Genomic DNA, 15483 nt, shown 5'->3' with positions numbered 1-15483 from the left:
TTTGTATCAAACTTGTATTACCCATGTATTTTGACATGATTTCAAATATGCAATTGATCTTCCTGTGCAACTAGTTTTCAATATATTAAAATATATATATATATTTTTTTGTGAGCTAGAGGTGCACTCTATGAATGACGTTTGTTATGGTCACTGGTATATCAAAATTACATTGAATGATCAGAGTTTGAAGTGCTATGAGAATGAACGGTCTAGACTGATTCGAGCCATAGTTATAGCATGTCAAACTTCACACATTGGAAGCAAACTTATAATGACAGCTAAACCAATTTCACAGCAGTCAATTGCTCACCTTGACTTGTGCACGACATTGAACTCGCAGTTGGTGAAATTGAGTCCCAAAATGTACGTTTAATGCAACAGAAAAATAAGGTCCCACGTAAAGTGTAAGATAGGAAAAATGTTTTATTCAGCTTTGTACATGAATTAATGAATGATGTGCTTGGCTTGAGTAAAGATTTCAGATGAGGTCAGCAACTGAAAACAAAAAAAGAAAATATCTATGTTGCAGTAAGATCAGAAGCACCAATGATTGGCAGCAAGAAGGCCAAAGTAAACCAACAAAGCTCTTACCATTCATGGGCATTTCATCAATCTGGGTACTGTAGTACTGTTCAATGTCTCTCAAGATGCGGATGTCGTCATTCTTAACGAAATTGATGGCAACACCTTTCCGACCAAAACGACCAGACCGTCCAATTCTGAAAACAAACAAAAGAAACAGCCCGTAAAAAAGGTTATATGCCTAGATGAAATATTGTCACTTTCCAAGCTATTTGAGATAAATTACTTTTGCTTACAGAAATATCCTATCGCAATTTCATGCTCCCTTTATGGTTAAAATTAACAACTTTCTCTCTCAGCACCTACCAACAAGCTCATGATTAAAAGGTGTGCAAGACCTTCAAAACTTTAAAAGATGTGAAACACAGTAAAACCTCGTCATAATGCTGCTGAAGGGGCACAAATTATTATATCCATTATTGCTTTTCATGCCAATATGTGCCCAATGGGGTGCACAACTGTAAACATATACAAGCAGACATTGCGGCTCGTGGAAGAGCTACACGGCCACATACGCCATGAAGTTTTTGTAAAACAGCAAGAGAATCTTCACAGTGCGTAACAGCACTTTTTAGCACCTGATGAGACTGCTTTTACGATAGCTGCCTTCTGTTCCAACGTGGAAGTCTTTCATCTCCAATTGGCTCATGTTAGTGTCATGAAACTGGCGAAATGGCGACGTGGTCGAAGAAAACAGATTGCGCAATTTCATAAACTCAATAAATACCGTATTTACTCGCATAATGATCACACTTTTTTGTCAGAAATATTGACGCAAATTCAGGGGTGCGATTATTATGCGAGTTAAATTTCCAGAGAAACAAAAAATTTTTTTTCGTCCCGCATTTGCTGCAGGATGCGGGTGCGGGACACCAAAACAAAAATGGCGGCCGGCGTATGAATAGGGTACACTTTTAACGTATCAGTGTAAACGTGGCTACTATGATTGCCGCGCGCGATCTGTTGCATGCTCGCGAGTGCAGATGAAAAGAATCGAAAGGCGCCTTTTTTGTTTTTGTTGACCACAACCATTATAAAGCCTACCCATAATAAAGGCAAGTTTGGTTGTACCTCTTTTTGTCATGGAAGTGCGGAAAGTAATGAAAGTAATGAAATGGGGCATCTACTTAAGTATGTTTGGTGCATGCAGACGAGTTGTTCGCGTAGCATTCGACAGATGGTAAGCGTGATCATTATTAGCTCGACCTGGCACACGACATATCACTGCGGCAAGTTCGGGGTGCGATCATTACACGGGAAATAAAAAAAAATCGAATTTTGACGACAAAATTCAGGGGTGCGATCATTACGTGAGTGCGATCATTATGCGAGTAAATACGGTAGTTGTTCACAAACATATGCAATTTATTTTTATTATTTTTCCAAGGCCTTGGACAAGGTTTCCATAAAAAATGCTAAATTCGAACAGGTTTTACAAAACCCAAGGCTTATAGCCTGGTTGTCACCCTATTTTAATAGCCATCATTAGCACGTGATCAGAGGTTCACTCTGGCGTCCCTCAGGACTTGGTGCTTGGCATTCTTATTTTTATTTTCCATCTTTATGAATGATATTGTAGAACACACTACAGTAAAAATCAAGTTGTAGGTGGATAACTGTGCACTTTATTTGCAAGTCAAAATGCCTACTAACCAAGACCAGTTAAGATGAAGCTTTAGCTCGGGTGATCCTATGTGTATACATATACAGGTAAAAGGAGAATTCATTTTTCTCAGCAACCACTGCACCAAATTTGACGAGGTTTCTTGCATTTAAAAAAAGAACTTAAACTCTAGTGACTGCCGGTTTCGAACTTTTGATTATGGTCGTCAATCTTTTATTTGCATTTCACTTACCGTATTTACACGATTGTAAGTCGACCCCTTTTTTAAAATTTGAAAGTCTGAAGTTGGGGGGGGGCCGACTTACAATCGAAACCAAACATGGCCCCGCCAAAAAAAGGCGATACCAACGGGAGCTACAACGTAGTTGCAATTTTATGTTTGCTCTATGGCCCTACCCGTATCTTTTCGCTATCCTGCGTGTTTGTTCGCTTTTCGGAAGGGTTTTTCAACCTTTTTGAGTCTTTCAGTGCATGCAACACTCATGGGGGAGTGTCGATAGCTGATGGAAGCGCCGCTGTTCCCATTTGCGGCGGTACCCTCACAACGGCGGCGCTTGCGGGGAGTATCGGTAGTTCATGGAAGAGCAGACACCGCTCGCGGGTATCTCTTTCTCTTTTTAAAGGCATTGGTATTGGTTTGACGCGTTCCACTTGACTGCCGGCTACGTGCTACTTCTACGCTTCCCCAGTCGTCATGAGTGCTCCAGGCCCACTAATCGTTCGGCACTCATTCACAGCAGCGTTCAAGAGGGCTGCCATCATTTACGCCGAAGAAACAAATCACTGCGCAGCGGGCCGCAATTTCGATGTTTCTAAACGGGTGGCGGGAGAGTGGCGACTGCAGCGAAGCGAAATTTTCACCTGTGACGGCAAGTGAGAAATTTCCCACTTGCCGAAGTCTGGACGCTTTCCGGAGCTGTAGGCTATGCTTGCAGCGTACGTCGCTGAAATGCCTGATCGGTCCCTACCAGTGAAGTGCGATGTGGTCATGAAACAAGCCCGGACCTTCGCCTTAATTTTAAGGTTCTGCTCCGCCATGAGTACGAGTGGCTGGTGGCAGAAGACTGCGAAATTACGCCAACCGGACCTGTCAAAAGAGCCTCCCTGACGGCTGTGTGTGGTTGGGTGCATTTGGCGTGGGCTGCTGTTCTGCAAGATGTCCTGGTGCGGTCGTTCCAAATTTGAAATTTCGCTGGACCACGACGCGCTGTGGGACCGCAGCAACGATGACGATGACAGCACTAGTGAAGACGAATAGTCCAGTGACCATGTCAGCCACTAATAAATTTTTGTTATCGAATGCGCCCTCGGGTATGCTCTCTCATTATTATTCTTTTTTTCCGGTCAAGCGATATGGGGGGGTCAACTTACATTTGAGTCGACTTACAATCGTGTAAATACGGTAATTGCATTCTTTGCTCGGTGGTGCGCATTCGTGTGCACTGTTATCTTGAAAATGATCAGACAGCTAATACCTTTATGTGTGGAGTTTTCTAGCTACTGTTTGCATTGAAGCAATAAACAGCACCAAGTGTTTGCTTGCTGCTGCTGCGTTCGCTCACACCAGTGTTTTGACAGTGAGTGTCTGCGGTTATTGAGTGTGATGGGTTCACATTTGGCTGTGCACGCCGACACCATGCTTGTTGTTCAGTTAGTAAGCGAATGTTTCAAAGTTTATGTGGCCGGTCAAACTACTATCCTTATTTTGTATAACTGTCTACTAATTTGCTATCCCAATCGATGCTTTGCCTTTCGGGCAAAAAAACTGCGACTTTATCCAATTGTGGTAACCCTTTTCCAATTCTTGTAACCTTTTTCATATTTAAAACTGTACTACTGCGTTCGCTCTGAAGGAGCTGCCAGCTACAAAACATTCGTTCCATAGCTTGGTGTCATAGACAGCATGAAAATGACAACCATCGTGCCATCATTGCTTGTAATAAACGAGCATTTGTTGTAACTGCAACCATTATAAATGGGCTTGAGTGTATTCGAGATCGACTGTATTACTGCACCCACCTGTGAATGTACAACTCTCGGTTGTTGGGAAGGTCATAGTTGATGACAAGGGACACCTGCTGGACGTCAATGCCCCGAGCCCAAATATCTGTTGTGATGAGCACTCGGCTGAAACGTATCAAAGCTTGCTTAGTAGGCAACACACAAAAGCACAAAGGAAAAGTTTCATTTGACTTAACAGTATAACTTCTTAATTTCAATTAAAACAGATAATTGTTGGCTTCATATCGTAAAAATCTGACCCATGCCCTTTCCTCAATTATCTCATGTGTGCAAAGTGTGAATTTGCACATAGAGCGAGATTGTCATGCCACAATTGTTAAATTTTCAGTAGGAAAATGAAGCCTGAATTCCAGAACAATTACAGCTAGACACACAGTTACAGTTACCAAACTCATGACCAGCTTGAGGCCGGCTCACCTCTGGCCAGAGCGAAACTCCTTCATGATGGCGTCTCGCTCCTTCTGAGGCATGTCGCCGTGCATGGATGACACGGTGAAGTTGGCTTCTCGCATTTTTTCACTCAGCCAGTCCACCTGAGAAAAACACCACCATGGAATGGCTGCAAATGACACGAATACCAGTTTTCCTAGTAACACTGCAAGTTGACTCAGTATTGGACCAATAATGTGCAAGGCCAGTGCGGCACACTGTGTAGCACCTACGTTGGCCTTGTCTTCATTGAGGCCAGGGTTTATCCTCTGCATCTCCCCTCCCCACGCAATGCAACGCCAGTTTCCAAACAGGAGAATAGGAGTAGGCACACCAAGCACTCAGAGTGGTGCCCGAGAACAAGTGGGGGTTCATGCTGCCGCAAAACAAAGCACCAAGAAAGCTGCGACACGAAGCCGTTGCTACAGTGCCGTTGAAGCCGTTGCTATTGTTATATTACCCTATCACTTGCATATTGAACAAAATTTTTCCAGAAAAGCCGAAGAAAAGCTCAGAGGTTGCGTTTAATACGTGGGTAAATTTTATGGGAACTTTTGCGAAAAAGTAAATTGAAAAGATAGTAATGACTGAAAAATTTCTATGTACACTATTTGCAAACAGTGATAACCTTCCAGTCTTCTATTCTTGAATGGCACAACGCACCTGATTACCATCAATCCCAGATATATTGAAGTGTACATGGACTTGGGGCGGCAAATTATTGTGCCAAGCAATCCCGCATCAGTGATTACTTCAAGTAATCTTTCTCAGACATACAAAATAAAGGTCATTTCTTTTTGCGGCAAGTTGAGACCTCGAAGGGAAACGGTGGAAAAATACACCTGTTGGAGGTGAAATCATTCCGCCAGGAAAGAAACAAGCGCTGGCGTCTACGATGAAACGGAGTATAGGTACTAGAAAACATAAGGAACACACTGGTAGGAATACTTTTTTTGATATAACATATATTAGTGATTTTATAGCAATTCAATCTTCACTGTTCCTAATGTGGGTACCCTGCTGTCTGATCTAAAGCAGAACTGAAAAATTTTCAAGCATAAGTTCCAAAATCTGTTCCTACCATTGTGTGCTTTGTACACCAAGCTACGAGCCGCAACAAAAATTATGGCTCTAGCTGCCTTGAAGGCAGATTTCACTGCTGCAAATCAGCAAGAAGTCAAAAATTGGCGTTCTGAAGAAACAATAAAAACGAAATAAATCCACTTTTAATCAAAAGTGCACAATTATTTTGGAGTATTTTGCAGTCAAAGTGGCTAAAAGCCACCAAGAATGTAGACGCTCTAACTATGGCCACCCAAATGTGGCAAAAATGTTATTTAGCGTAGTCTACCGATTCCTGGTGGCTTGCATCGCGCGCGCTGCAGGAATGTTCACAACGGGTTGCTCTTCTGGTTGCCGTTGACACGGGGTGAGCACTACGCCAATGTGACATCACCGCTGCATGCACATGTGAGAACGATCTTTATGGCAAGGCCTTATTCTCATACTCTTTTGCCTACTATGAAGCTACCGCCGCACACCTTGCATTTGACAAACAATAGCAGTGCGTTCACCGAGTCTAAACTGACGATAGCGAAGCCTGCCTCGGCATTGACTATTGCAGCTGTAATGTCATCGGTGAGAGTGAGGGAATCCAAATTTTGCTTTGTTGCTGGTGCTGAAGCAAGAACTTGAAGTTTTTTGGGGGCACTCATCTCCCTCTGTAGCAAATCTGCACGCTGCAACATTGCAGTGTCATGCCGAACGCGGCCGGCGTCCGGAAAACTTTCACTCGTTGATAAGCTGGCTAGGCCTACTTCGGCATCGCTTGCGGTTGGCGGCGCACTATTCTCGATGTTTTCTGAAGGAATGGAATGCCTTTGAAAGTTATACGCTGATCGCTTTTTTTTTTTTTGCCAAACTTGTGCCTCGTGGTGAACTTCCCCAGCGGATTGGACATCGTTGCGCACCTGTCACAAACTTACGAGATGCGCCATCGCATCACCTGAGTGGGGCATATGACAGGAACCTTGATTACCCAACCACAGTACGCATTTCTAGCCATGTGCGCCAGTTTATGAATGGGACTGCGCGTTTGGACTTTCCTTTCTCCCCAGGTTTCAATGTCGCTGGTGAGCCAGCGGAGTCACTTTTGACGGTAAATTGAAGAAAGGCTCCTCTTTCCAAGAGACCAAGATGGCCGAGATCGCAAGCCTATGGAAAGAGCGACGCGCCGCAACAAAAGGGTTTCTTTTGCACGCCATTCAGCTCACAGTGATGTTATAAATTGATATTGTGCACAAAATACTCCCTCTTCCCCCCACCTCAATATGGGAAACTTGATGAATTATAGGAATAGTCGCTGTAGGTATTAGAAATGCCATTTTCAAATCGACTTATTTAGAGATTTTTTTTTCGCATCAAAGAGCTGTGTAACTATTTAATAGGCGATAAACGAAATGCGCCGCTGTTCCCTGCTGCAGACTGCGATCGTATACGTTTTCCAGCCACAAGATCCAATGTAAACGAGAAAACTGAAGGCGCGTGCTATCGAGAGCAGTATATAAGCCGCCCGTCCCACGTGAAAACGAAGGTGCGCAGTTTCTTAGTCTGGTACCAGAAAATCATCACCCAAGTCATAGCCCGCCGCATTCACAGCTATTGCAACCAAACCTTTTGCGATAAGCCTGTTCGCCTATCTGTTTTACAGCACGTGGTGCATAGGGCCATTGGTAGCGTACTGCACACTTTTAGGAGGCGATAATCCAATGAGCCACCGTTCCCTGCTGCAGGCGGCGCGATGTGGGCATCCTGTTTTGCTTCGGTGGCATCTGGCATCACCCACTAGCAGCTCGATTTCGCTTCAGTTTCCCATCGCCCTCTTAAGGGCTAACGTGGCTTTTGCATCGCAAAAGAGGGGGGAAAAAAATCGATTTTTTTAAAATTACATTTTCAGTTGCTATAACTTTTTTTTTTATCCAATTCCGAAATATCATCACTGTAAGCCACATAGAAGCGCTCTAGAAGATTTGTTTTATTAGCCAAGGGGGTGAGAAATTTTGCGGAAATCAAGAAAGAACAGCATTTTTCAAGCCACAATATCTCCGGAACAGCGCTACCGAGCGCTGACATCTTGGTCTCGTTGGAAAGAACATTTCTCTGTCTTCAAATCTGCTGCTTCAGCTACCTCCTCTATACAGAAAAAAGTACACAAAAAGGAAATGATTGAAGGTTGTGCCGGAGTCTGCGATTGGCCGCGCCCACCACATGACTCCAGCGCAGTTCGCCACTGATCCGGCATTCACGTCGTTTGCTCGGCTCTTTGTACCTCGCGAGTCTGGAAGTCCCAACTCGCCGTAATCTTGGTGTGTCAAAACGGGCGCTACGCAGTACACATCGCAGTAGTGTGGCCAATCCCTATGTTTGTGGATGTCTCAAACCTGCCGCTAAGCATGCCGAGCATCGGCGATGCTAAAATCGCGACCGAGATTCGTGCGCGGAATCCTCAGGCACGCGGCTAAGCCTTTCAGCACTCGATGTTTCGGAATTCGTGACCAAGCACATCGCGCACGCAATCCTCAGACCTGCGGCTAAGCATTTCATGCATAGAAGTCTGCAACTCGGTGATCAAGCACAGCTAACGCGGTTATCTCGGACCCTCGCCTACGCATTTATGCATCGCGCCTCTGACTGCGCAACTAGGCACGTCGAGCGTCGACTCCTCGAGCCTGCAACTAGGCATTTCGTGCATCGGTACCTCGGACACTGCGACTAAGTACTTCGTACTTAGGCACCTTGGACTGCGTGACTAAGCACCTCGAACTGCATGTTTAGGTACTTTGCGCGTCGGCACCTCGAAATGCGCAACTAAGCACATAGAGCGTTGACTGTCAGCGAGCCAGAAAATCGTCTCATGTGCACGAAATCGAAGGGCAGACACCCAAAAAACCACCCATAAGCAAAGACAGCAAAAACTACAATCCTGGTGAATTTTGAGAGATGTGAACTGCTCCAAAAACTTTATGAGAGACATTTTCTCAAAAGTGTGTTTAGGGCATTCTGCATTGTCTGTGGGAAGGGTAGCATGGGAATGCCTGGACCAATTTTGAACCTGTTTTTATGCATTCCCTGAAGTGTGCTTGAGGGTATGACAGTCTTCGATACCTTGCTGAGGGCTTGGTTTTTTTCCGCATGCTAATTTGTGAATGACAAGTTCTGGTACAATTAGTGAAGGTGAACATGATGTTCTGTGTAAAAAAAATAAAGCGGTTAAAAAGTTTTAGAACTGTTGCACCCTGTAGTGCTCTTTTCAGCAAAGATTAAAACTACAGGCAGCTGCCTGTAGTTTTAATCTGGCATGTTTGGTTGGTTGGTTGGTTGGCATGTTTGGTTTAATCTGGCATGTTTGGTTTGGTTGGCATGTTTCGTTACAGTGCCCGGTTTTCCACAAGCGGAACGTATGCATACCTGCCAACCTGGCTAGATAAAAAATCGGGAGACTTTCTATTCGCACCACCAAGGGGTGGTCAATGAGTCCTTTTGCAGGGACCTTACAGTAGCAGGCTCTGCACCCTTCAAAAATCTGTCCGAGTAACTTTGCTCAAAACATGGTCCAGACTGCCGGCCATTCACTAGCAGCAGGTGTTGGAGGGTTGTGTCGCACATTGATGAGAGGAATTCAGTCCTAGTTTTTTCGCGCCGTGCTAAAATCCTCTTACACTCTGCCTTGCTATGCGGTATCACGAGTAAATCGAGCATCACCTTAGCAACTCGGTGAAACACGTTTTCCATCAGTGTTTTTCATTTTTCCAACCATAGACTACTGCATGTCCCACCTTTTTTCATTCAGAATGTGCTCTTGAAGACTGTACGCCTGTAGTGTGGCAAACTCAGCTTCGAGAGCATCTAAAGCGTCTTCAGCAGATTCACTGGAATCTCGGGGCAGCAGCTGAGGGAAACTCTGAATAAAAAAACGAAGGCTCGAGAGCGATGCCTGTGAAATAAATTTCAGGTTGGCCATCTCCGCATTCTTCCGAGTTGCGTTTCAGAGTTGCGTCAACATCCATAATGCTTGGCGTCGTCGCATTTCGGAAACATTTTCCGTAGAAGAGGCCCCCCAACGTGGTCGCTGACACTAAGAGGTAGTGTTAAAGGGACACTAAAGGGAAACAATAAATCAGTTTAGACTAATAAAGCATTGTTTGAGAAACCTGCAGGCAGTCATTTCAAGAAAATAGTTTGAATATTAGATGAGAAAATGAAGGTCCAAGTATCAGTATTTGAATTTCGTGCCGAAACGCCAGCGCCGGTACGTCAGCGTGACGTCAGGGATTCCAAAGTTTGTTTTCGCATTTGGGCCGCGTTGGCTGAATAAAGGTTCCCGAAACTTGGCATGTTTATTATTTGGTTCCTTTAGAGCACAATGTAGTCAATCTGTTCCGCTATATATAATTAGTAGGCCCTAGAAGATGCCATCAAAATCCAAGACGTCACAGCCCCCAGGTGCGGGAACTCAAGTAGGCATCGCCACCCGCATTTCGTTCTTGCGCTTTTTCTGGCTTACCAAACGTCTTATCGTTGTAAGAGTGGTGTTTTTGGTATTGTAGAAGGGTGATTTACTGATGCAGAAGAAATCACTTTTCACTTTACTGTCCCTTTAAGATCGGCCTGCAGCTATTCCAGCCCGATGCACGTGTTCCAATCCAACTGGGACGGTGGCGCACTTCAGAGAACTGCGGATAACCGGCAGCCACGTGGTGAGGGGTCAGCTCAGGGGAGTTCTCGAGGGGAGGTAATTGGCGGAACCTCCCAATGCACTTTTCGAGACACCAGACAATCTGCTGCCCGGGCGCGCCACCTGGGACGGCTCCGAGTTCGACGAAGCAGGCTTTGTGCGCAACACGACAATGCTGCCCTGTTCTGCTATGAGTGGGGGAGTTGCCGTGGGAACGCCGACAAGGGCTCCTTCCCACGTTCCGACCAAGACGCAAGACAACGTGCTGCCCGGGCGCGCTACCTGGGACAGCTCAGAGTTCTACGAAGCCCCTCTGACGTCGGCTCCGGACCATTACACCTGTGTGTGTGTGCAGCACGTGTATGTGAGCCCTCCTCCTCCTCCAAAAGGGCAGGTCATCTTCAATGACGTCGAACCATGACGTCGAGCAGAGTGCTTATAAGCAGCGATTGTCAGCTGCTAGAGGGTGCTCGTTGTCGTGCTCGAAATGTACTCGTGAGGTGTTTGCTGTATGCTCGTCTTGCGGGCCCCATTTAAGGGGGGACGCGGGTTTCAAAAGTCGAAAAATCGCGAAAAAACCGATTTTTCAAAAAGTATATATTTCGGCTATACGTGTTGTAAACTACCTTTCCTGTAATTATTAACGCCTAATTCACCGTGGAAATGCTTCTAATTCGATATACAGCAGGCCACGGCAGCCCCCGAGCCGCGAGCGAACGGCGAAAATAACCAAACATCGCGCGCGCGCCATTTCCATGCCGCTGAACCGAGCGCCGCCATCTTGGTCTTGTTTTGCTTGTGAATGCTTGCCCTTTCCCGTGTTGCCTTCGCCGGCGGCGGCCGCGGCATGGTAGAAGCATGGCTTGCACGAGATTGGAGGCCTCGAAGCAGTGTTTGAGGTTCCCGCGTCTCGAATTCGAGCTGTGATTGGACGAAGCGCGCGCTCCTGGAGAACGCGGGGGAGAGCGTGGCTGCTATTGGCTGCTGGGCACGCTGACACGTGGTCTCTCCCCCGGCGCGTCGTCTGCTGCTGCTCGCTCCGTTGACGGCGTTCTTTGTGCGCTCCCTTTACCATTTTCGAGATCGCTGTCTTCGCTACCGTCGGGATTCTTGTGGCGTGTTTTGAACGGTTTTGTGCACCCTACGGATCGTCGCGCGTCCGTTCACGATGGTCCCTAAGCGGAAATTCAAAACGCAACATGCGTTCGGTGCGCGGCGTCGTTCTATGAATGCCGTCCGCATGGCGAAGTTGGCAAAGCGCGTTGCCGGCGATTGCGGAGACGCTTCCTGCAGTGCTGCCTCTGCTACACCGCTAGAAGAAGTCTGCGTTGCCACTTCCAGCGCCGTACCTTCCGAGTCAGCAATGCAAGGAGACGGCGTTTCAAGTGTGCCTGTTGTCCTGACCGCATCAACCTCGGCGATCGCGGCACCCTCTCTCGCGTCTGTCGCCGTGAGCAAAGACGCATCTTCGACCGTGCGCGTGAAAACGCACTTTCTGACGCCGGAGGAGATAGAGGCGGCGGAGGCACAACGTAATGCTGTGAAAAACAAACTTGGTGCCACGCCCGCGACGCTACGAAAATTTCAAGCGATGTCGCCCGATCCCGCACCAGCCACTGCTACTACCGTAGATGAGGTATTTTGCCTTGTGCAAATGTGTATGTTCGGCCACCTGCTCTCCAAAACCTTGTGCCAGCGCTGCCTTTCAACTGGACTGACAATTCAACAAGGTACCCAGTTCGGACTGGCTACAAAGCTTGAGTTGGTATGCCCACATTGTGGGATTATTGCTAATTCTTGGAGCTCACCACGCCAGAACGCAGGAAATGCTTTTGAGGTGAACATCCGAGCCATTATGGCTATGAAGCAAATTGGTAAGGGGCAGACAGCTGTAAATGACTTTTGGGCTGCTATGAATGTATCTCACAGAGGACTTCATCACAAGACATACCAGGAACATCTGAAGAAGACATTCAGGGGCCCAGAGACTCAACGCATGGAGAGTTTCTATTCAGAATCAGCAGCTGCTGTGAAAAAGGTTTACCAGGGAATGGACCCAGGATTTACCAGAGACATTACTGTGGTCTATGATGGCACCTGGCACAAGCGTGGACACACATCCCACATTGGAGTTGGGGCAGTGATAGAGTATCACACTGGCCTCATCTTGGATGCAGTTGTCCTCTCAAACCAGTGCCTCGGGTGTCAAACAGGACCCAAACCAGAAGACTCCGAGTACTCAAGCTGGCGTGAGCAGCACATCTGCCAAAGAAACACTGATGCGAAGTCTGGAAGGATGGAGGTCGAGGCAGCCTTGATCCTTTTCGCCCGTTCACTGACAAAGCACAACCTCCGTTACACAACGATTGTGTCCGATGGAGACAGTGCCACCTACTCTGCCCTTGTGAAGGAGAATGTTTACGGGCTAGTCCCAGTTGTCAAAGAAGAATGCCTCAATCACGTGCAGAAAAGGATGGGGGCTGCACTGCGCAACCTAGTGCAAAAGAGTGATAAGGCATTGGGAGGGAAAGGAAGGCTGACAAAGGCTCTGATCGACAAGCTGACGGATTACTATGGCTGGGCTTTGAGAAACAACTCGAATGACGCGGCAGCAATGCAGCGTGCAGTGATGGCGTCCTACCATCACATCACATCCACCGATGCGGAGCCTCACCATGACCTATGCCCAGAGGGCGCTGGCTCATGGTGCCGCCACAAGGCTGCTGAGGCAAATGGCTTACCACAACCAAGGCACAGGTACAATCTGCCAGGCTATGTCGCTGAGGCTATGCTGCCTGTTTATAAGCGCCTCTCCGAGCCTTCCCTTCTTCAGCGGTGCCTTGGAGCGAAGACTCAAAATGCATCGGAATCATTTCATTCTGTTCTGTGGTCACTGATGCCCAAGGAGCAGCATGCATCCCTGATTGCAGTGGAGACAGCACTGAATGGTGCAGTGATGCGGTATAATGCTGGAAACCAAAGGGCCACCAAAGAAATTTCTCTGTCTGCGGGGCTCACACCTGGCCACCTAGCCATCCATCGAGCCGTGGAAAAAGATGCCCTGCGCATGGGAAAGGCTGAGAAGCGAGGTCAAGCGAAGACTGAGAGGCGGCAGAGAAAGAAAGCCTGCAAAGACACCGCAAACTATTCTGCGGGGTCATTTTAGACCCAGAAATGTTGTGTCAAAACTTCAAGGGCCGTTTTCTCGAAATGAATTTTTTTCCTGGTGTGGCTGCTTATGCAAGCAGTATCTCTGGAACCGCTAATCAGATTCCCACCAGGTTTTTTTTATTGTGTGCCTGAATAAATTTATGAGGGCAAGACAGGCCCACTTTTTCAAGTTATTGAGTCTGGAATTTATTATAAGCAATCGAAATTAGGCTAATGCAAGTCTAATTAGTAACACTAAATTCAATGTTGTGCTAAAACTTTTCAGCAAGGAAATTAAAAAAAAGGGCTCTGTCTTGCCCTGTGGTACCTATTCAGGAATCTTCATATTGAATTTGACAGTGCTAACACATTTTGCAAGTTCTCCAGGCATGTCATAAGGAACCTATGTGAACCATTCTGATATACTCCTGTAACTTGAGTACCAGTGTACGTAGCTCCATGAAACTTTGTAGTTATTCATATGTCTATGCCATGAGTGTACCCTGAAAATTTCATTGAGTTATCTCAAGAAACAAAAAAGTTGGTGTTCGAAGGTAGCCTCCTCCCTTAAGGTCACGCTAGACTGTCGATGTATCTCATGTTCAACTGTAAATAACATGTACATAAATCCTGCTCTTCTAAGTCCCGACGAAGAGTCAAGCGCCTTCCTACAGGTACGACTGCCAAATCTTGCATCTGAATGGCAGTGGTGAGATCGGCCTACAGCTCGTAGATCGTCCGACGAATCCTACATCTGGTTGTGTTCGACGAGGAACCCCGTAAACAGGCACTCCACACATGACACTGTCGTCGCAGTTGTTCCAGAGAAAGTTCACCATGTTGTCTTGCTGCTCAGCGGTGCAACGTGGAAACATGCAGTTTCAAGCCGCCTTTGCCACCATGTGCCGACGTTGCATTGTACACACGTTGTACAAAATGCATAAGGTTCTTTTCTTGACGTCAAGAAGCATGGAAATTGAGAAGAACTTCTGCAAATACCTTTTCTTGGGCTTTGATAGCGCCATGGCATCAAGCACACGAGGATTACAACTTTAAACGGTGCACCGCATACACACGGCCTAGCCAACACTAATCATACACACAAGCAGCAACGCCTTGCAAGCAGCAGCAACAAGATGCACCATGGAGGAAGGCCTGCATGAAATACTAGAGCTACATTGGCTCTGGCTTTGGTCGGCTTACTAGGCACCATAGTCTGCTGCTTAGTCGATACCGATGGTGCTAGTGCGGCCGTTGTTGGTGATGCTGACCATTACGATGTGGCTTTAGATTTCGCAGTTCCAGTTTCGTAAAAACCATTATTGCGCGAACAGAGACCACTTTTCGGGAGATATAAGACAGTGATCGTACAATCAGAAAGTTCAATAAAAAATCGGGAATCTCCCGGGAGAATCGGAAGGGTTGGCAGGTATGCGTATGTAACATTTTGTAACTTGAAAACTAGTTAAGGCATCGTAATGAAACTGCATATTTCTTTTTTTAAGACACTTCCGAGTGTGGTTGCCAAATTTCGTTGCTCTAGGTCAATGAACAAAAAAGTTAGCTCTGATCCCTGCCTCCCCCCTTAAAGGTCGCCACGCAGTAGGATAACAACAAAACACGTCTCAGGCTGCCATAGCACCCCCAGTTCCACGCAACACGTCGCATTACGTAGATGTCAACAATAGTTGCGTCTGTCAAATTTTTTCTGTTACTTCGGATAGCTTGTTTTCTCGGTTAGTATGTTTTCTCTAGAATGTATGAACAAGGTTCTGCTGCATTCGAACGTTTGCTATTACAATAGCTCCTTGCTTGACCAAGGAGCTATTGTATCCCTGCTCCTGTTTGACCAGGAGAAGCCAGTACAATTCACAGGCTGGGAAACGTGCCACCAAGTGGTCAAGAGAAGGCACGGTTGTCTTAAGGCACAAACATTAGC

At 46.5% G+C, this 15483-nt stretch overlaps 2 protein-coding genes across 2 annotated transcripts in view; one reads left to right on the top strand and one right to left on the bottom strand.

The window, feature by feature from the left end:
• LOC139047657 (uncharacterized) overlaps positions 1-15483 on the top strand; it is a 28739-nt gene extending 13256 nt beyond the window's left edge. The window contains exon 2 of the mRNA XM_070521525.1: positions 10322-15483. Within this exon, the coding sequence (XP_070377626.1) occupies positions 11563-13560 (1998 nt within the window). The 5' untranslated portion in view covers positions 10322-11562 and the 3' untranslated portion in view covers positions 13561-15483. The remainder of the gene's footprint in view (positions 1-10321) is intronic.
• Positions 407-15483, bottom strand: part of LOC139047659 (eukaryotic initiation factor 4A-III) — a 46666-nt gene continuing 31589 nt past the window's right edge. The window contains exons 7-10 of the mRNA XM_070521532.1: positions 4649-4764; positions 4229-4336; positions 595-722; positions 407-498 (exon numbers count right to left, since the gene is read on the bottom strand). Of these exons, the coding sequence (XP_070377633.1) occupies positions 482-498; positions 595-722; positions 4229-4336; positions 4649-4764 (369 nt within the window). The 3' untranslated portion in view covers positions 407-481. The remainder of the gene's footprint in view (positions 499-594; positions 723-4228; positions 4337-4648; positions 4765-15483) is intronic.

Source organism: Dermacentor albipictus, chromosome 7 (genome assembly GCF_038994185.2).
Source record: "Dermacentor albipictus isolate Rhodes 1998 colony chromosome 7, USDA_Dalb.pri_finalv2, whole genome shotgun sequence".
NCBI lineage: Eukaryota > Metazoa > Arthropoda > Arachnida > Ixodida > Ixodidae > Dermacentor > Dermacentor albipictus.
Note: the sequence above shows the minus strand (reverse complement) of the source record. Positions and strands in the feature narration are given on the sequence as shown.